This window comes from Hordeum vulgare, chromosome 2H (genome assembly GCF_904849725.1).
Source record: "Hordeum vulgare subsp. vulgare chromosome 2H, MorexV3_pseudomolecules_assembly, whole genome shotgun sequence".
In the NCBI taxonomy this organism is placed as follows: Eukaryota; Viridiplantae; Streptophyta; class Magnoliopsida; order Poales; family Poaceae; genus Hordeum; species Hordeum vulgare.
The window spans coordinates 127,664,374-127,686,175 of NC_058519.1; the positions used below are offsets into that span (position 1 = coordinate 127,664,374).

Sequence of the window (21,802 nt, forward strand, 5' to 3'; positions counted from 1 at the left end):
CTGGCCAAATTGTTATGACGCTTTATTCACATAGCTTTCAATATTGCTCAACCAAACATTATTAACACGCTATTTGGGACGTGGCTCAACGGAGTAGATGGACTTACGGCGAACAACATAATGATTGGAATAAGTGCGATGTTCTCAGCTATTTGGAATACGAGAAACGATCATATTTTTAACAGCAAAAATTCTCAATTTTTTTTTGCACGTTATCTATAGAGCTACAACTTGGATCTGTACGTGGTCATTACTCAGCCGTGTGGAGTCTAGGAAGCTTATGGTTATTGGGTGCAACCGATGGGAGACGGTCGCACGGGCTATATTCAGCCGGTTTGGATGGCGAGTTACTAATAGACTAGGTGTATATGCATCGTAGTCTATTGCTATATTGTCGCCGGATTTGGCAGTCCTTCACCGTGTGCGGTTTTTATCTTACTTTGCTTTCAATTTCAGAATTTAAGACCTTGGTGACTTGCTATTTTAATAAAATGGCTGCCGGGGATGACCCTCCTTATCTAATAAAAAAACAACATTAACATAATCATGTGATTTGTTCCCCATCAACAGGAATGAAGCCTAACATCCCAATAAATGGAAGATGTCAACACTCACATGAACATTAGTTTTCATGCAAATCCACCGTTCAACATACTGATATATTGAAACAACATTATGGAAATTACCACACATTGTTGTGTTCATCTTAGTATCGTCAATGATAACATCAATGGCCTTGTCGCTTTTCCCATGATGTTGCCAACCATGTGGCCGATGCCTAGGATCACACATGGCATACTCATTTTCTCTTACGAGTATCACTAAAGTTGGTAGGCCGTGATCCTGTGTTCTTTCCTTCAAACTTGCCCTTGCCCTCATATTTGTTCTTGTTGAACTTGTGGGACCGCAAACTATTTTTTTGTACTCTGCAAAAATATATTCCTTTGTACCACATTGGCACTAGAATTTCCATCATTAGCTAGGGCACATGTGTATTTTGCCCTCGCCTATTCTTGAACATTAAGAGTCATAGTGAGATTCACAACAAAAAACTCATGTCTCTTGTGTTTCAAGAGAGTGGCAAAATTTCTCCATCAGAGAGGAAGCTTGGCAATAATGTTGCAGACAACAAACTTGCGTGACAACACACACGAGAAGTGCTCATGTTCCTTGGCAAGTGATTAGATCTCATTTTCCCGCTCAATTACTGAGCATTCATCAATCAATTTCTAGTCATGATACGGCTCCTTGAGATACAAATCACAACGTACATTTGAGACCGCAAACTTGGCCTGCTCCCACCTATCTCTGTTATTAAATACAACCATGTAAGGATTGACTAAATTTGTCATCAAAAACAGTGAGAACAATACCTTTGATGAAGAGTTTGTCGACAACTTCAAATGCTTCCTCCTATTGAGAAGTAAGCGTGCCTTCAGGTTTTCGCTTGGAGGCATGAAAGCAGTTCATGGTTGTTGGCCAAAGCATAGTCATTTTGCATCGTTTCTTGTAACTCACACTCTCTTGTACACAAGGTTTGAGGGCCATGAAGCCAATTGATGAAAATTGCCGATAATATTTTTTTCTTGATTTTTGAAAATAGAAGCAACCTTTTATTATAATTAATCCTAAATAAGGTAGACAATGCAACATGAACCTAATACACAAAATAATCCAACTAGTAGTGCTCAACAATCTGGACTTGCGGTTTGGTATATAAGGAAATTATAGCATGCCAACATTAACACCAAAAGCAGTCCCTAACAGAGGGATAAGAACACATACATGCCGGATGAAGAAGAAGCACCCTTGGTAGCAACATTGGCAGTGATCATAACAGCCTCATGGTGACATCCTTGGAGTCATTTGAAGCAATGAAGACGAAGTAGACAATGTTAAGGAAGTGGACGAATCAACGAGTAGTCAGCTGAACCCAAGACGAGTGGTTGTTTGCTTGTGGAAAAGAAGTAGTCTTGTTCTACGGGAGGTCGAATCACAAACCGGAGGTAGTAGAACGTGATCCATACAAATACATGAAGTCGAAATGATTCCCACACTTGGATTGAATGCTCCGCCAAACTAAACCTAACAATTATGAAGGACTCCTCCCCCAAAACCTTTATCTCCTCTCTTCAGTGTTATTGCAGGCCACAAAATCGCTCTGTTTCGACTTCTATCACAAAAGTAAAGAAAAGACAACGCACACGCTCGTCATGGGCTCGAGCCCATCTAATCTTGTTCATGAAAGAGGCAAGGCGGTAGTAAATGCGCGTGTATGTACGTTCTTCTCAAACTCTTAGCGGTAGAAGGAAATTTGTCAAAAAATATGTCGGTCTAACTCCGCTTCGAGTAGCAATATGGGCTAAAGTTCAACCTAGAAATTATTGAATTTGTTCAATAGCCCTGACCTATATAGTTCCAACAATCACTTGTGTGCAAGGAGAAATTTCCGAATTTCAGTATGAAAGCAAGGCATTCACGGGCCATAGACATTTTCTAATAGCATGTTGTTTCCCGCAGTATGTACAAGGCACGGCACAGCACGCAAGACAAGCGTGTCACATGAGCGGCTCGTCAACCAAGCAGCAGCAACATAGCGCAGCGAAACTGCAACATCACACATGAAACAGGCATCAGGAAATTAGCACCTTATAATCCCTTGGTAGCAAGAATGAAGACTAATTCATCATGGTGGTGCGTTGATTAGCATCTTACAATCCTAATATGAAGCATGTTGTGGACACCGGAGGCTTACGAGGAGGCTCCTCTTCCTCCTCCTCCTTGGACGGAGGCGTCATCGGCTCAGGAGTTCCTGAAGATAACAAAAGGAAACATCAACATTTCATATGATTGGATTGGATGTTGATTCAGATTTTCCTAAAAATGGCGAATTATGTGAGTCAGGAAAAAAAAGGCTTTGAATTGTGCACGCCAAATTTTCAGTTGCATTGCATATTTGCATTCATGGATAATTCTAATTTTTTTCACTGGGGAAAGGGTCACACCCTGGATCCATTGCCGTGATGAAACCGCATGAACGCGTAGATAATTTGCAAAGGCGGGGAGACAAATCCAGAATGGTTACCTTCTTCCCCGTCGCGATGAGAGCTGCCCTGGTATTGATGCATATTTGCGATGCGGCAATGAATGTATTATCGCTCGGCAAATGGAATGAGAGGAGATGATGGATTATCTTATCCTTGTACAAATGGAATGGGAGGAGATGATGAATTATTGTCTCTCTACAAATGAATGCAAGATTCCTCGCAAAAAAAAGAAGAAGAAGCAAGAGGCTGGACTATCTGTTAAGAAATGGAATTGGAGAGACGCTGAATTATCCCTTGACAGATGAATCGAGAGAGGGAATCAATCATCTCCGAACAAACGGATCGGGAATGCGGAGAATGAATATCTCTCTTCTTTTGCGAGGAAAGGGGAGAATGAATATCTCTCGATCAACAATTGAGAGAGAGAGAAAGGGAGAGGAGGAGGAGGAGGAGAAATGGTAGATCCAGGAAAAACTTCTGGACGAAGCAATTGATTTGTTCAAAGCAAGAAACCCAAAAATAGTACTCCCTCGGTAAAGAAATATAATTTCTTCGTTACCAAGGGAGTAGTGGGAGTAACGGCGCATTGAACAGCCGGAAAGTTTCAGCTGTCTGTTACGACGTGTTTTCAGATGCAGATGTTACAGCAGCTCTTTGAGCTGTCGGCCACTCTAAATCACTCCGGCAGCTCAGATTTTGTTTCTCTCCCCCATTTTGGGACAAGAAGTGAAAGACACGGGAGGCACTCTGTCTCTCTCCCCACGCCACAACGTTACAGGCGACATGCATGATGCAGACGGCAGATGCAGCCAGACCGATCGATTTGCACTTTCACTGCACAAGTTGCGTGCGGTCATGCTCATGCGTGGTTGCCACGCGGTTCGCCGGTTGCTTAGCCATCGCTTGTCCGCACGTTTCTCCGTTCGTTGGGTGTGAAAAGGCACTAGCCTTCCTTTCCTTTTGTCCTTGATTGTTTCTTCCTCTCTCTCTCCGTGTGTGCGTCGCGCATGTGATTAGATAAACTTTCTTCTTCTTGTTGCCGTTTCTTTAATAAACCGACACAAATCTTAGCGGTCGATAAGTTCCTGATGATAGTGGAATGTGGGACACCCGGGATTCGCCAAAAGAGAGAGAGAATGAGACACGATACGACCGGGCCGCTCTCACCAACGGATTATGGAAAATACATACGTACGTAGTACGAGTAGCTGATAATATAATTCACAATTGACAGTGGAAAAAAAACGATTAACATGTACAGACTAGAGAGCAAGCATGCAGGCTAAGCTAGCTACCTAAGCCGTGCATCCTCGATCGGGCCAGGCGGCAAGATGCTTATTGTCTCCTTCAAATTGAATCCTACTAGTACAAGCTGGTAGGTAGATAGATCGTTCGGGATCATGGCCTCCGTGCATGATCGAGCTGCGTGCTGCGTGTTTGAGATTTTCAGTACAGTCGCACGTTTTGAGCGCTGGATCAGTTGCAGTTGAGGCGAGTCATGGCGTCAGTCATGTGTGCAGATGAGTTGCAGTTGCGGTTGCGGCATGGTCTCACTCGAACAACCTCCTGCCGTCGCTGTCGAGGCGCGTGTAGCCGAGCACGCAGTTGGCGTAGGCGACGTTCTTGAGCGCCTTGCCGTGCCACCTGCCGACGGCGGCGACCCCGGTGCGGACCGTCTTGAGCAGGCAGTCGGCCGTCCTCACCACCCTCCGCACGCCCATGGGCAGCGAGAGGTAGGGCGCGTTGAAGAGGTGGAATTCGAGCGCCGCGGCGGGGTTCTGCTGCTGCGGCTGCGGCTGCTGCTGCTGCCGCGACGCCATGAGCATCCTGCCGACCTGCCGCGCGAACCCGGCGCCCAGGGAGTGGCCGCAGAGGCAGACGTTCTCGGACCCGAACCTGTCGATGGTGGCCCTCAGCGCCTGCAGCGCGCCGTGGAGCCTGGCGGAGCCGCGGAGGCTGTTGCACGCCAGCAGGCGGAGCTCGTCCTCCACGTCCCGCCGGATGGTGGGCGCGCGCAGCAGCGTGCCCCGGAACGCGATCACCGCGCTGGGCGCGCCGGTGGGCCTCTCCTCGTCCCCGCAGCGGTCGAGCAGGTGGCGGTCCTCCCACTCGAAGATGGCGCCGAAGACGGAGCCGTCGCGCTCGTCCACCAGCTCGTGCGCTAGGCGGTAGCTGAAGGGCTTCCACCACTGCTGCGCCACCTCAGCCGCGTCCCGCCGCTCCTGCCTCTCCAGCTCCAGCAGGTACACCGCCTCGATCAGGCTCGCCATCACCATCCTCCTGTAATCGTCGTCCCTCCTGCAAACCAAAACACAACATGAGACACGCATTCCTCGATCTCCACCTCGATCGACCTCGCAAACCCAAACCATTCAAGTCCCATAAAATAAAAGCACAACATGCAAATGGAAGATGGAGCGCGTGCTTACCAGCTGGTGTGTGTGAGCTCTCTCCAGGAAGTGGAGCAGGGCAAGTTGTCACGCACCCCCATGTCCGCCATGCGCTAGAAGCTGAAGGTGGATCGAAGCTAACCAGCACAAGGCACTCACTCAGGCTCCCTTGGCGTCTCTGCTTGCTCGAGTGCAGCTGCTGTGGACGGTGACACGATGTCGTAAGGAAAGTGTGTTGGGGGAGGCGGCAAATATATATACCCGGCCGGGACGGGAGGGAGCCTGGGCGGATCTTTCTACGGAAGGTGGTGGTGTACTGTACGGGCAGCAAGGAAGGAAGGATTGGGCCGAATTTGCTGGCTAGTGGAGCAAAGGCAAAGGCAAAGCCATAGTTTAATGGCGGGAATAAAGGCGACCCACCGGAGCTTAGCAAAGAGAACAAAGAAAGATCGCCGTAGGGGATAGCCAGCTCGCGCTTTCCAGTTCCCCGCAACTTGACTGAATCGATCGATCTCCGACGGATGGCAGCCGTGCCGCTGCTGCTGCCTGCGAATAGTTGCGTTCCAGGCTGTGAAAAAGCGCAGAGGGAGATCGGGCGGACTCCGTCGATCGCAAGCTTTAGGGGAGCATATATTCCCGTTGCCCACGGATGGCCTCTCCGCCTGCCTCTGCCTGCCTGCCTAAAATCAACCTGGACCATGCATGCATGCATGCATGCATTGCCCTCGCTAAGCATCGAATCTCGTCATTCGTGGCGGGCGGGCGGGCTCCGTGTGCTGTACTTGTGCGTGGTATTGATGATTGCGTTGCGTTGCGTGTGTATGACAGGTTGGGTTCGGCGATGGGGGGCGGGGACAGGGGTCGTGGGGGTGGCTGTCGTCAGGGGGAAGGGTGGTGGGGTGACGGTGACGGTGGATGATTAGCGGGGGTGATTTGCTCACGTTTTGTTACCCTAACCAGGGGAGTTTGTTCCCTCTCGGGTGTGGCCAGTGCGGTCGTGCTCCGCGTGTCTGCTTCGTTCACACTTCACAGTGACGGTGATGCCGCGTTCCTTTTCTTCATTATTACTGCTGCCGGGAAGCTCATAATTTGTATTTTGTTTGCGCAATTGGGAAACTCATAATTGTACTCGTATAAGTTAGATGATCTTTTCGTAACTGGGGCCCGGCTGGGTGCTATGTCGCTATGGATCGTCGTTTTTTGTGCCTAGGTGAAGGTCAGCTATTGCAGACGTCGGGTCACCTTGCACTCATTTCCAAAGAAATGTTTCTTTTGAACCTCAAAATTCTATGTTATGTAATCCAACAAGTTGGTATCAAATTCTTGTGGTGTGAAATCAGTGAACGCATAGTTCAAATGGCAAGCCTTTGTGATAAGGATTTTCTTATCCTTGTCTAAGTCCTACACCACTTGATTTTACGTTAAGATTCGTACATATTTTACTCTTCGTTTGTTTGATTTTACTTATTTTCTTCTTTTTCATAGGGCATGAAACTAAACATGCATGTTAGTTCGGCAATGTACCACTCCATACATCTTTTTTTCTCAGAAAAAAGACATAAACCCAACTTTATAAATGAAATCAGCAAGGGAAAGCATGGCACCATGATAACAGAGTACCACCCTCCAAGACAAATCACCACGAACATAAATAAAATCCGCACATGGAATGGGAGTTCACGCACGCATGCCACCAGGAAACAAAAGCAAGATAGCCACACATGCCAACAACCTACAACGATCACATCAGACTTGCAACAACAAAGGTTAGGGCCGAGCAGCAGAGACATGCTGAAACAACAAGGAAGCTGAAGCCAAAACCTTGGAAACAAGCACCTCCGTTGCGTCCCGATAACTTTATGTGGGATCGAAAATATGTCCAGAGGGAGGGGGGTTGAATTAGACTACTTGACGTCTTAACCAAATAAAAACTTCAACTTTTCCAATTTTATCGGTTGGCAAGTTTTATCAATTTTACCAAGTATAACACACTGTGCACATGCAAGTCTACGTGTATAACAACGAAAAGTAAAGACATACAAGTGCAAGTAAAGGGTAGGGATAAGAAGATCAAACACAATAAAGACACAAAGATGTTTTGGCGTGGTTTCGATAGGTGGTGCTATCGTACGTCCATGTTGATGGAGACTTCAACCCACAGAGGGTAATAGATGCACGACTCCATAAAGGGCTCCACCCACGAAGGGTCCACGGAGAAGCAACCTTGTCTACGCCACCATGGCTTACATCCATGAAGGACTAGCCTCACTCGGTATAGATCTTCAAGAAGTAGGCAATCTCCTTGGCCTTACAAACTTCTTGGTTCAACTCCACACTATTTGGAGGCTCCCAAGGGAAACCTAACCAATCTAGGAGACACCACTCTTCAAAAGGTAATATATGTGGTATGGATGTTGAACTCCTTGCTCCAGTGCTTCAAAACATAGTCTCCTCAACACTCACTCACTCTCTCACATAATTTGGTTTGGTAGAAGAGATTGATTGGGTGAAAATCAACTTGAGGAGGCTAGGAATCAAGATTCATATGGTTGGAGTGGAAGATCTTGATATCAACACATGAACAGGTGGTTCTCTCTCAAAAAATGAATGATGGAAGTGTTTGTCGGAGTCTGGGATCTGCGTCCATGAGCTTCTCCAGGAACGAGGTTTGAACACTGGGGGCTTGGCTTGCGACCTGCAACACGACGACAAACACAACAAGTTTAGAAGGGATGTCTAGAGTGTGTGTGTGTGAATAGACTACTTGACAAATTAAAACCTAGCCTTTTTCCAATATTGATTGTTGGCAGGTTCTAACAATTCTAACAAGTCTAGTCCACCCTATACATGCTAGTCAACATATATGACAGCGGAAATAAATACATTGCACATGTAAAGTAAGGATTAGAGTTTAAGAAAATCAAACACAAAGATTGACACGACGATTTTTGGGTAGTTCCGATAGGTGGTGCTATCGTACGCCCATGTTAGTGGAGACTTCAACCCACGGAGGGCAACAGACGCGTGAGTCCACGGAAGGCTCAACCACGGAGGGTCCACGGAGAAGCAACCTTGTCTATTCCACCATGGCTTACGTCCACGAAGGACTAGCCTTACTCGAGGTAGATCTTCACGAAGTAGGCGATATCCTTGCCTGTACAAACTTCTTGGTTCAACTCCACAACACGAAGTAGGAGGCTCTCAAGCGACACCTAACCAATCCAGGAGGCAGCGCCCTCCAAAAGGGTAATAGATTCAGTAGTACGATGAACTCCTTGCTCTTCTGCTTCAAAAGATAGTCTCATCAACACTCAATCACTCTCTCACAAATTTGGCACATGTAGAAGAGATTGATTGGGTGGAAAGCAACTTGGGGGAGGCTAGAGATCAAGTTTAAAATGTATAGATTGGAATATCTTGACCTCAACCCATGAGTAGGTGGCTCTCTCTCAGAAATATGGATATGGCAAGTGTATGTGTGTTTAGAGTGGTTCCTTTACAAATGAGAGATTGTGGAGGGGTATATATAGGCATCTCCAAAAATCCAAACATTACAACATTATTGCCCAACTCGGTGAAATCGAAGTGAATCTCGATGGCACCATGCTACTTCTTGAGCTTGCAGTGGTTTTCCCTTTAAGAGGAAAGGGTGATGCGACAAAGTATATAAGTATTTCCCTCAGTTTGTTGAGAACCAAGGTATCAATCCAGTAGGAGGAACAAGCGGGGCCCCAATGTTAGCACCTGCACAAACAATCAAACTCTTGCATCCAACGCAACTAAGGGGTTGTTAATCCCTTCACAGTTATTTGCAAGGATGAGATATGATAGAGATAAATAGTAAAACAAAAGTAAATAAATGCAGCAATATATTTTTGGTATTTTTGGTTTATAGATCTGAAAAGATAATGAGGAAAATAGACCCAGGGGCCATAGATTTCACTAGAGGCTTCTCTCATGAAGGAAAATAATACGGTTGCTGAACAAATTACTGTAGAGAAATTGATAGAAAAGCGAATAATCATGAAGATATCTAAGGCAATGATTATGCATATAGGCATCACGTTCGTGTCAAGTAGACTGAAACGATTCTGCATCTACTACTATTACTCCACACATCGACCGACTCCTCCCTGCATCTAGAGTATTAAGTTCATGAAGAATAGAGTAACGCATTAAGTAAGATGACATGATGTAGAGGGATAAACTCAAGCAATATGATGAAAACCCCCATATTTTTTATCCTTGATGGCAACAATACAATACGTGCCTCGCTACCCCTACTTTGTCACTGGGTGAGGACATCGCAAGATTGAACGCAAAACTAAGCACTTCTCCCATTGCAAGAATTACTAATCTAGTTGGCCAAACCAAACCAATAATTCGAAGAGACTTGCAAAGATATAAAATCATGCATATAAGAATCCAGGAAAGACTCAAATAATATTCATAGATAATCTGATCATAAACTCACAATTCATCGGATCTTGACAAACACACCGCAAAAGAGTATTACATCGGATAGATCTCCATGAAGATCATGGAGAACATGGTATTGAAGATAAAATAGAGAGAAGAAGCCATCTAGCTACTAGATATGGACCCGTAGGTCTATGGTAAACTACTCATGCATCATCGGAGAGGCAATGGAGTTGAGGTAGATGCCCTCCGTGATCAAATCCCCCTCCGACAGATTACCGAAAAGGCTCCCAGATTGGATCTTTCGGAAACAGAGGCTTCTGGCGACGGAAAAGTATTTTTTGTTCTCACTTTGATAATGGGGGAATATTTGGGAATTTATAGGACAAGAATTAGGGTTAGGAGGCCTGTAGGGGGCCCACAAGCCGGGGGGCGCGGCCTACCCCCTGGCCGCGCCCTGCAGGCTTGTGGCCTTCCGGCATATGCCCTGCCCCTTCTCCAAGTCTGACGGGTTTCTTTCGTTCCAGAAAAAAATCACTCCGAAGTTTTTATTCCGTTTGGACTCCGTTTAATATTCCTTATCTGCAATTCCCCAAAACAAGGAAAAAACAGAAACTCGCATTAGGCTCTAGATTAATAGGTTAGTCCCAAAAATAATATAAAACATCATATTAATGCATACAAAACATCCAAAACAGATAATATAATAGCATGGAACAATAAAAAATTATAGATATGGTGAAGACGTATCACACTGATTTGCAAAAAAATGTGGAAACTTTCGAACTCTCGTTGAGACCGATATAGAAATCTCGGTGGTACCGATATGGTGACTTATAGGAGTTTACAAGTCTCGGTGAGACCGATTTCAAAACTCGGAATCCCGATTCTTGGAATCGACATACCACCAACTTGGTCACTCATGTCGGTGGCACCGAAGTGGAAGTTGGTGGTAGCGAGATTTTAGGATTTGACAAAGGTTCCGTCTCTAGAAAAATTGGTAGGGCAGAGTGGAAATTGTTGGTGGCACCGATTTTGGCGTTTAGGCTTTGGACAGAGAATTTTGTGGGAGAGTGGATGAGTATTTTAGGTGGCTATCTCTAAGCACTCAAGCAACCAATTCATCGTAGATACCTCATCCCCTTTTAACAGTATTGGCTTTCCTATGGACTCAAATGTGATTTCTCACAAATATAAAATGTAGAGTCTTGTAGCTTGAAGCTTGGCCAACCCTATTCCTTTCCTTGGGGCTTCTCCACACAATCCTTTAGACAATGCTCTCTATGGACTATACCGGAAATATACTAGGTAAACGTGTTAGCCCAAGAGACAATTTATGTTGTCATGAATTATCAAAATGACCAAGGGAGAATATGTCCTTTCAGTGCCCCCCTTTTTGGTAATTGACGGCAACATACAATCAAAGCTTCAAATAAAGGTAAACAGTAGAATATGACAGCTTTGAGGGATACATGACTAATACAAGCTCCACCTAAATGTGTGCAATCCCTTTTTAAAGGATGTTTGCTTTGGACTACATGGGAACACACATGGTATAAGGGACAAGACTAGTCATGTGAATCTTGGCTATATGCATGAAACATATGTGAATGAAAGGTTTCCATGTTCGAAACCCACTCTTGCAAACAATATGTGCAAGAGATAAGAGATCATCCTGAACAATGATATGATGCATATACGTACCTTGAGGTTCTTGAGCATCTTAGCTATAGGACTACACTTGGGAAAACAATTGTTAGATAACACAAGAGTATTCTATTGTAAAGATGCAAAGAGCTTCAATAGTACCAAGACATGGAAGACATATTGAAAATAAGATTTTATGATAGATATTTCTCCAAGAGTATTTAGATCTTTCTCCCCTAAAAAATGATATGTAGGATTTCCTCTCCCCCTGAATCATAGCATGTAGATATTGGGAGTAGGTAGGGTGAGACAAGTTCAATCCAAAGTAGGCAATAAGACTCAAATAAGACTTTCTTTACCTCCCCCTAATGGTATCTCTCCCTTTGAATGTGTAAGGTTTGATATATGCCCCCTTTGGTAGATCTCCCCTTTGGTAGACCTGCTCTTTTGGTATAAGCATTTAGAAGCTTTGATATATCTCCCTGTTTGGCATTAATTTCCAAAAAGGATAGAGGGTAAGGGATCACTGAGAGTAAGGGATCCTGGATTATTCTTCTTGATAAGGATTCCTTGATTCTTCTCCCCCTTGACTTCAGATAAGGGTTCCTTGAAATTTCTCCCCTTTTATTGTGTGATCATTCAAAGTTTCTCCCCCTTAGCATAAATTTCGAGAAATACTAAGAAAATTACAAAGATCATAGGTAGTAACTGTGGGATCACTGGGAAGTCTCTCCCCCTTTGAAATCTTGAGGTCTTTGATGAAGGAATCGCCCTTGGACTTAATGTAAATGATTAGTAAGAACTTAGGTAGCAATAAAATTCGGAGTCTCTAAGGCAATATGATTTGGTAGGGACGAAACTGATCTTAGGCCTCTCGAAGAAATCGGCTAGACCAAGTTTCCTAAACCGGAGAGACCAAGTTGCAATTAAAATTCAACTACTCATCTCAAATAGACAAAAAATATCCAAAAGTTTGGAAAAAGAAAATAGAAAATATTTTCTTAAATATACACATACATGTAGATGAAAACTGAATGGTTCCAAGAAAGCAAGCAACAAAAACATGAACCATACAAGAATCTTCATCTAGATGTTGGGCGGTGACTAGGTCACCTATATAGAGTATATTGACTTGAGGAGTCAAGCAAGAATGCTTGATCATAGGTCATACTCATTGTTAAGCGCAAAAATGGGATTACCATTTTTGTATTAAGCATTTTAATGTCTTGATATCACTTGAGTTGCTTTACCTCATGACTTGGTGTAAAGCTTTATCAAGGATATTAGTACATACCTTTGAATGATGTTGATGACGTGGCATGTACGTGAACTTGTTGTGGATGCTCAAATTTGACGAAGATCATCTTGAGTTGGGAGCTATCCTTGTTGTTTTGGTTCACTTTTCACCTACATTGGTTAGTCATGCAAGGAAGAACATAATATATCCAAATGAGAAGAGTGAATTTAATCATCAATTAGTTGTCAAGGATACGATTTTGTTGTTTTCTTCCTTCATCACCGAAGAAGGGGTGGTTGATACTTGGCCATGACAAGATTGCTTTTGATGTGAGTTGAGGGCAATCTTGTGAAGCTCAGTTCCTCCAAGTATCTACAAAGGGTTAGATGCAATACAAGGGATCATAGTGTTCCAAGATATAAGATAATGTCATATCAATAGCATCATGGAATAATCAAGTAAGCTCATGCCATTGCATGCATCCGAGTGAGTCTAGTTCAAGTTTGAAGAATCAATGATGTTCGACTCACTCCTAAAATAACAAAACACTTTTTCATCAAGTGGATTGGTAAAGATATCAGCCAATCATTTGTCGGTACGAACATGCTTGAGATTAATATCTCCTTTACCAACATGATCACGAATGAACTGATGTCGCTCTTGAATACGTTTAGTTCGAGAATGTTGCACGAGATTATGGGAAATTTTAATAGCACTTTCATTTTTGCATAACAATGGAACATGTTTCACATGAATGCCATAATACTTAAGAGTTTTCGTCATCCATAGTAATTTTGCATAACTTAATCTCACGACAATGTATTCCGCTTTGGAGGTAGATAAAGATATCGATTTTTGTTTCTTGGATGACAAAGACACAAGATATCTCCCAAGAAATTGACATGTACCCGAGGTGGATTTTCTATCAACCTTGTCTCCGACATAGTCCAAGTCGGAATAGCCAACAAGATTGAAAGTATACCCCTTGAGATACCATATGCCAAATTTTGGTGTATGTATCAAGTATCTCACAATTATTTTCATAGACTTTAGATGACACTCCTTGGGTGCCACTTGATATCGGTAACACATACAACCACTCAACATGATATTGGGATGGGAGGAACATAGATATAGCAAAGAGCCGATAATTGATTGATAAACCTTCTGATCAACCCGTTTGTCCTCCTTGGTAAGATCGACATGTCCACTAGTAGGCATGGGAGTTTTCATACCTTTGCACTCTTGCATGTTGAACTTCTTGATTAGGTCCTTGGTGTACTTGGTTTGAGATATAAACATACCTTCTCTCGTTTGTTTGATTTGCAAACCAAGGAAGAATTTCAGATCACACATCATGGACATGTCATTCTTATCGGACATCAACCTTGCAATCTTCTCACTAAGATGTGGGTTAGTAGAACCAAAGATAATATCATCCAAATATATTTGGCACACAAATAATCCTCCATTAAATATTTTAGTGAATACAGTTGCATCAATTTTACCAATCTCAAAACCCTTTTCAACAAGAAACTTCGTTAGGCATTTGTACCAAGCTCGAGGGGCTTGTTTAAGACCATATAAAGCTTTATGAAGTTTGTAAACATGATTAGGTTTCTTAGGGTTCACAAAGACGGGAGTTTGTTTGACATAAACTTCCTCCTCAATTTCACCATTCAAAAAATCACTTTTGATATCCATTTGGTAAAGAGTAATATCATTGTGATTGGCATAAGCGAAAAGAATACGAATGGCTTCAAGTCTAGCAACGAGGGTATAGGTCTCACAGTAGTCCATACCTTCGACTTGGGCTACGAGATGCGCCTTGTTGCATACAACTTGACCATGTTCATATTACTTGTTCCGAAACACCCATTTTGTAGCAATGATGATGTGCTTGTCGTAGAGCTTTTTGACGAGTGTCCAAACTTCATTTCTCTCGAAGTTGTGTAGCTCTTCGAGCATCTCATTCACCCAATCCGGGTCTTGGAGTGCTTCTTCTACCTTCATAGGCACAATGCTAGATATGAATGAGTAATGCTCACTAAAGTTAGCTAAACGAGTTTTAGAGCGAGTGATTTTCCCGGTTTGTATGTCACCGAAGACTTGAATCAGCAGATGGTTCTTGTCCACATGTGCTCGAACTCGTGATAGATTTTTATTTTTGGATGGTGGATCTTCCTCATCATTATCTTATTCTTCATTGTCGTTGAAGGTGTCATCTCCTTGAGGTAGTGGTCAAGAAGCTTGAGGTGGATCATCACGATGTACTTCTTCCTCCTCTTCATCATGTTGTGTACCACTTGTGGATGCCTCCATATCGTTTTGTGGTTCACCTTGACGTGAAGTAGGGGATTCCACTTGTGTCGATGAAGTGCTTTCCTTGACCCCCATGGGACGAATCTTGCCAATGGACAAATCTTGGATGGTGTCGTGGGTATAAGTCTGATAGTAGATGTGTAGGGTACGAAAGGATGGGCAGAGCCTTAGCTACGGCGAGGTTGTATGAGTTCAGGCCCCTCTACAGTGGAGGTAAAAGCCCTACATCTCAGTGCTCTTGGGAGCTTGTTGTCGAGTGGAATATGGATTACAGTGAATTGCTAACCCCTGCACCAATGGGGAAGGGCGGCTTATATAGAGTGCGCTGCCCTTCACAATGGTTCGGTGCACAGGGGTGGAGTAGTGGCGAATAAATGCCTACGTTACAGGTAACGTATGTCTTAAATGCTAATAAAGGTACATGGAAACGTATGACCATTGCCCTCCAGGGGGGTTACGATGTACAGAGTGGAATCCAGTCGATAAGTTTGATACGCTCTGAATGCTCATCTCCGACTGGATGACGGAGGAATCGTCACCGACTGGATGATGGGAAGTCCTTAATTCAGTCGGAACTGACTAAGGGCCTTATCCTTTATGAAGGGTAGTCCTTGGGTAGGACCCATAGGGCAGGCCTATGTGACCCTACCCTGGGACTATAACCCCATCATTAGTCCCCGAATGGATTGGGGTTGGAACGACGAAGCGATGCTTGGAGTACGGATCCGACTGGTATGGATGCGACTTTGGCGTTGTTTGCCTCGATCCATTTTATCCTCTTGACCAGTGATCCGAGTGGATGTATTTGTGAAATGAACCGTCAGGGACCGAGTGTTTCCGTGGAATCTTTTGACGTGACCAGTCAACTAACAGCGGCGGATTTTCTAGGATCCTCAAATTTCGGTTGCCGTGCGCTCAGCGGGGATGACGACATCGTAATCGAGTAGTATCTGCCGCCTCGATTTCCGCGCCTTCATCTCCTCCACTAATATCGCAGCGACCGGTCGGGGGATAAGATTTCGGGGCCACCTGCTAGTGACCTAGTCGGAACCTTATTTAAACCTCTTCAGGGAGGGTTTTTCGTTGCACTCGCCTGATAACTCGCACTTGCCCCGCTTCTCTCGTGACCTCCTGCGCATCCCAAGCTCCTTCCTTCCCCTCCTCCCCCGCGGATCTGGAGCCTCCACCATGACGAAGGGGCTGACGAGCAAGCTCGAGGCGCGAAAGAAGAAGAAAGCGGCGGCTCCTGCTCAGCGGCGGCAGCGAGCACTGCCGGCGGGTTGGATCCAGGGGGATTTCCTCCCCTCCACAGTGACGGTGGCGGACATGATTGAGCTGGTGGAGCAAGGCATGATCGAGCAAAAGACATGGAGGCTGCCGGCGGAGGGCGAGACGGAGCCGGCGCCCCAGGAGGAGGAGCGCGTCCTGCTGCTCAGTCACGTGTACCGAGGCTTCTCTCTGCCTCCTCATCCCTTCTTCAGAGGTATAACGAACCACTTCGGGGCGCAGCTCCACCATTCTCCTCCCAACGCAATAGCTCATATCTCTGCCTTCGTCGTGCTGTGCGAGTGTTTTATCGGCTGTCCTCCCCATTGGGGGCTCTTCAAGCACATCTTCTCTGCTAGATCTCAAACCATCAAAAGACTTACCCAGTCGGATGACAAAACTCACCTCCTCCAGCTCTGCGGAGGCTTAGGCTTCCAAAAGAAAAGTAAAAGTAGTTATCCCGCTCTTCAGTTGTCTGAATCCGTTAGGAACTGGCAGTCGACTTGGTTCTACTGCCAGGACGTTGCGTGTCCGAATGCCGCAACTGGACTGCCACCTTTTAGCCTAGACCGTCCGGCTCCGCCTAGGTAGCTTGCGCTCACGAAGATGGAGAAGATCCAGAATCAACCTCTGGTCAATGCACTGGTAGAGGTCGTCCGAAAGGGAGTCACTGGCATAGATTTGCTGGAGATTTTTCTGGGTCGGCGTATCCAGCCTTTGCAAGCTCGACACCACGCCATGTGGCACTACACGTGGCCTGAGGACTCCACTCGGACTAACCCCGAGTGCGTGACTGGGGAGCTTGTGACGTCGTGGGTCCGCAACATCACAGGCGCTTGCGATAACCCCAGAGGAGCCCGACGAGTGAAGCCCTTCCGCGCAGACAACCCTCCTCCGAATGAGGTGAGTATAACTTGTCGAGTGCACACAATTGTCTTAGATTTATCGCTTTTTCTTGTATCACTTTCTGACGTCTGATGTTGTCGACTGTATCTCGTGCAGGCGTGGACCAACTGGTTTTCTCCCGTCTTGAACGGGAATCCGGATGAGGAAGAGGAAGGCAGCCAAGAGGGCAGCGTGGAGAGCGTCGAGTACGTCTCCGACAGTGGGGAGACAGAGGAGGGGTCCGAAGAAGAAGAGGGGGAAGATGAGGAACATAACTCGCCACCCCCGCCGCCAGAGCCTCTAACTAAATGCCGCCACGAACCCGTGGCTCCATCGGCTCCTCGAGCGGCCTCGAGTGCCCCGCCAGCTCCTCCTGTGGTTCCGAGTGCCTTGCCAGCTTCTCCCGTGGTTCAGAGTGCTCGGAGCACAAAGAGGACCAGGGACTCTGCTGCTGAGCCCGCGGGCCAGCCCTCTAAGGTGGCCAAACCGAGTGGATCCAAGCCTGGGAAGGCTTTGCCGCGGATGAGGATCGCCGTTCCCGTCGCCTCAGCGTAAGTGTATTGTTCTTATATCTTCTTCTAGTATTTGATTGAACTCATGCTTACTGGTCGAGTGAACTTTACTCGACAGAGCTGCCACCTCCGCCACTTCTCTGCCACGCGAGGAAGACGATCCCATGGATACGGACAACGTTGTCACATCCCAGCAAGGTATGTCGTGGCGACTCCGAGAGCTTGCATTATTGTTTCACGAATTCTGTCTTTGGTCTTGCCTTTTTTCCTGTGGTCTCACGTCATTCAGTCGGGCCTCCTTCAGAGGTGATTCACGTGGAGGAGGACGACCAGAAGAGGTCTGAGCCAGCTGCGGTGCCTGTCCTTGAGGCCGTTCCATCTGCTACTACTCCCGCCACGGACGCGCCGCCGGCCGAGACGGTGCCGTCGACTGAGACGGCGCTCATCGCCGCTGAGCCGACTGGAGCAGGACTTGGGATGCCCAAGGAGTCTCTTGTGGTACCAGGTCCGTCGACCGTCCAGTACGACGCCCAACGCCTCCCAGAAGATCAGGTGGGAGCTGCTAAGGGGGCCATGGTGCAGGCGGAGTTGATGGCGGGTGATGCCAAGAGAGCGTACGATTGCATCACATCTGTGTACAAGCGAAGCTTGGAACTACGGGAAGATATCCGAGTAAGTGGGCTAGTAAGTATTTACTTTCCTCTTGTTACCCACTGGGTGTTTAAGCAATATACTCGGATGCAGTATGATTATTTTGCAGTGGGTTCACTCTTAGTGAACCTAGTGGGTGTAGTCCCCGAGACTTCTGTCGAGTGCTTGCACCGGCAGTTGTCTTTATATACATTTTAAGTTGATCAGATCAAAACTAATCTGTTCGAATGTTACCGGTGGGGGTACTCCGAGTGCACCTACTGGATTAGTCCCCGAGAGTAATTTTACTCAGGCCGGGTAGTAGTAACCTCATAGGCTTGTTTTTGTTATGTATCTCAATAGGGCGGACCTGTTTGAGCTTCATACCAGTGGGGTCACTCTTAGTGAACCCACTGGGTGTAGTCCCCGAGACCGCTGTCGACTGCTTGCGTCGGCAGGGGTCTGAAGAACTTCGAGTTTTTATTGTTTTCCTTGCTGAATTTGTCTGACCGTCTCTACGCGCTGACTTGCAGAAGACTTGCGAGATGGGATCAGCGTACGACACTATGAAGGCTGAAAAGATTCAGTTTGTTGTGGAACTGGATGCAGCAATGCTTGCCTTGGCTGGTCTGAAGGGTGTTCTGGCTGAACGAGAGAAGTCCTTGGAGGAGTCCTGTGAGGCAAACAAGGCATTGGTGGCCGAAATGGAGAAAATGGGGAAATAAAAGAACCAAGCTGATGGGGCAGATGAAGGTGATGAATAGGCGGTGCATATCATAGGAGAAGTACGTCAGTGACTGGGCAAGGAAGATGATTGTGCTTCTCGGTGGTAAGCTCTGTTTTTCCGAGTGCTTCTTGACTGTGTATTTCATTCTGCGCTTACTTTCTGCTCGTCTTGTCTTTGCAGATTTTTGTATGGACACTGAAGCTGAAGCAGCTGACGTTGAGCGGTCGGTTATTCCGAACATTCCACTCGGCGAGGACGCCAATCGAGACCTGCTCCGAGCGCACATTCGCCTAGGTAAAGTGGGACCTTTCATCGGTCGACTGAGAGAGGTCGTCGGCCGAATCGACAAGGAGTTGTGGCCCGAAGACGAGTCCCGGCAAGAGATGGAAGGGTTGATGACTCGGCTGGAGGACGTCCCGTACCGATTGCAGGCGTGGAAGAAGTCTGCTGCTCGCTGTGGTGTGGACGTGGCGCTGTCGCTGGTCCGAGTGCACTGCAAAGAGGCTCGCGAAGAGAAGCTGAAGGCGCTGCAGGTCACAAACACCAAGAAGCTTCGATTCGAAGATTTCATGGAGACCTTCCTTGAGAGCGCCACTCGTATCGCGGACGGGATCGACCTCGACACTTTCGTGGAGCCTGCCAGTCCGAGTGCCAGTCCTGACGACGCTTGAGAAAACTTTTACCTCGGTATGCCGAGTGTTACTTGTATCAAACTTTGGTCACTGCTGTTGGCCGTCACATTCGTGGTTCGGTGTGGATAAGCTTGATCTACACCGAACCGACTTTCTTTCAACCAACTTTGAATTTGAATCGATTCTTTTGCTCTTCCTTTGCCAAAGAGTCGTTGACACGATTTTGGCTTTTGGTATTTGTTTGGCGTTTCTTGGTGAAGCCAATGGCAAACATGCGGAGCATGTAATTGTCAGTTGTCTTGACATCTGCATGAGCCTCATTGAGGGTCTGCTGAGTCTCCGAGTGGATCTGTAGGATACACTCGAAGGCAATTGTGTACTTAGGCGATTCGTGATCGCGGCTAAGTCTTCGAGTGCGACTGTAAGGTCGTACTAGTAGCGAGTTGTTACTCATGTAATTGTCAGTTGTCTTGACATCTAGATGAGCCTCAATGAGGTTCTGGTACTCATGTGATTGTTAGTTGTCTTGACATCTACATGAGCCTTAATGAGGTTCGTGCTACTCATGTAATTGTCAGTTGTCTCGACATCTACATGAGCCTCAATGAGGGTCTTCTAAACCTCCGAGTGGTTCTGTAAGATACACTCCAAGGAAGCTTTCTACTTAGGCGATTCTTGGTCGCAGACAAGTCCCCGAGTGTGATGTTTAGTGAACACTCGGAGAAAGTTAATACTTAGGCGATTCTGGATCACGGCTAAGTTCCCGAGTGTGACGTTTAGTGCACACTCGGAGAAAGTTTGTACTTAGGCGATTCTTGATCGCAGCTAAGTCCCGGAGTGCGACGTTTAGTGCACACTCGGAGAAAGTTATTACTTCGGCGATTCTGGATCGCAGCTAAGTCCTCGAGTGCGACGTTTAGCGCACACGCGGAGAAAGTTTGTACTTAGGCGATTCTTGATTGCAGCTAAGTCCCCGAGTGCGACGTTTAGCGCACACTCGGAAAAAGTTTGTACTTAGGCGATTCTTGATCGCAGCTAAGTCCCCGAGTGCGGCGTTTAGCGCACACGCGGAGAAAGTTTGTACTTAGGCGATTCTTGATCGCAGCTAAGTCCCCGAGTGCGACGTTTAGCGCACACTCGGAAAAAGTTTGTACTTAGGCGATTCTTGATCGCAGCTAAGTCCCCGAGTGCGACGTTTAGCGCACACTCGGAGAAAGTTTGTACTTAGGCGATTCTTGATCGCAGCTAAGTCCGTGAGTGCGACGTTTAGCGCACACTCCGAGAAAGTTTGTACTTAGGCGATTCTTGAACGCAGCTAAGTCCCCGAGTGCGACGTTTAGTGCACACTCGGAGAAACTTATTACTTCGGCGATTCTGGATCGCAGCTGAGTCCCCGAGTGCGACGTTTAGCGCACACTCAGAGAAAGTTTGTACTTAGGCAATTCTTGATCGCAGCTTAGTCCCCGAGTGCGAAGTTTAGTGCACACTCGGAGAAAGTTATTACTTAGGTGATTCTGGATCGCAACTAAGTCCCCGAGTGCGACGTTTAGTCCACACTCGGAGAAAGTTATTACTTAGGCGATTCTGGATCGCAGCTAAGTCCCCGAGTGCGACGTTTAGTGCACACTCGGAGAAAGTTAGTACTTAGGCGATTCTGGATCGCAGCTAAGTCTCCGAGTGCGACGTTTAGTGCACACTCGGAGAAAGTTTATACTTAGGCGATCCTGGTTCGCAGCTAAGTTTTTTTTAGGACCGGAGTCTGCGAACGCGGAAGGATTTTGAATCTGCAAAAAACTCAATCTGCTTTGTATTACTTCAACGATACTTGTTCTTTACATTGCTTCAGTCGGCGGTCACGTGTAGAAACGCTTCAGGAGATCTCCGTTCCACGCTCGCGGCTCGTCCGTTTCCCTGTCGAGGTTATAGAGTCGATATGCTCCATTGTTCAGCACCTTGGAGATGATGAAGGGTCCTTCCCAGGCGGGAGCCAACTTGTGAGGTCTCTGCTGATCCACTCGGAGCACCAGGTCGCCTGCTTGGAATGTACGACTCCTGACGTGTCGCGCGTGAAAGCGCCGTAGGTCTTGT

General features: G+C 46.4%; 1 protein-coding gene and 1 long non-coding RNA gene across 2 annotated transcripts; both read right to left on the minus strand.

Annotated features, from left to right (window-relative positions):
• Window positions 1-636: 636 nt before the first annotated feature.
• Window positions 637-3,835, minus strand: LOC123429777. The gene is made up of 4 exons (XR_006622743.1): window positions 3,086-3,835; window positions 2,716-2,812; window positions 1,374-2,607; window positions 637-1,308 (listed from the first exon to the last, which is right to left on the minus strand). It is a non-coding gene; the product is annotated as an uncharacterized LOC123429777 (long non-coding RNA).
• Window positions 3,836-4,221: 386 nt separating this feature from the next.
• LOC123429778 (GDSL esterase/lipase At4g10955-like) lies at window positions 4,222-6,150 on the minus strand. Its single transcript, XM_045113773.1, has 2 exons — window positions 5,477-6,150; window positions 4,222-5,345 (listed from the first exon to the last, which is right to left on the minus strand). The coding sequence occupies exons 1-2, from the start codon at window positions 5,545-5,547 to the stop codon at window positions 4,598-4,600; spliced, it is 819 nt and encodes a 272-aa protein (XP_044969708.1). The 5' UTR covers window positions 5,548-6,150; the 3' UTR covers window positions 4,222-4,597.
• Between the last annotated feature and the right edge of the window lie 15,652 nt (window positions 6,151-21,802).

Coding starts and splice junctions, on each gene's coding strand:
- LOC123429778 (XM_045113773.1), bottom strand. CDS start 5,547: ATGGCGGACATGGGGGTGCGTGACAACTTGCCCTGCTCCACTTCCTGG. Junction 5,346..5,476: donor GAGCTCACACACACCAGCTG/GTAAGCACGCGC, acceptor TTTGGTTTGCAG/GAGGGACGACGATTACAGGA.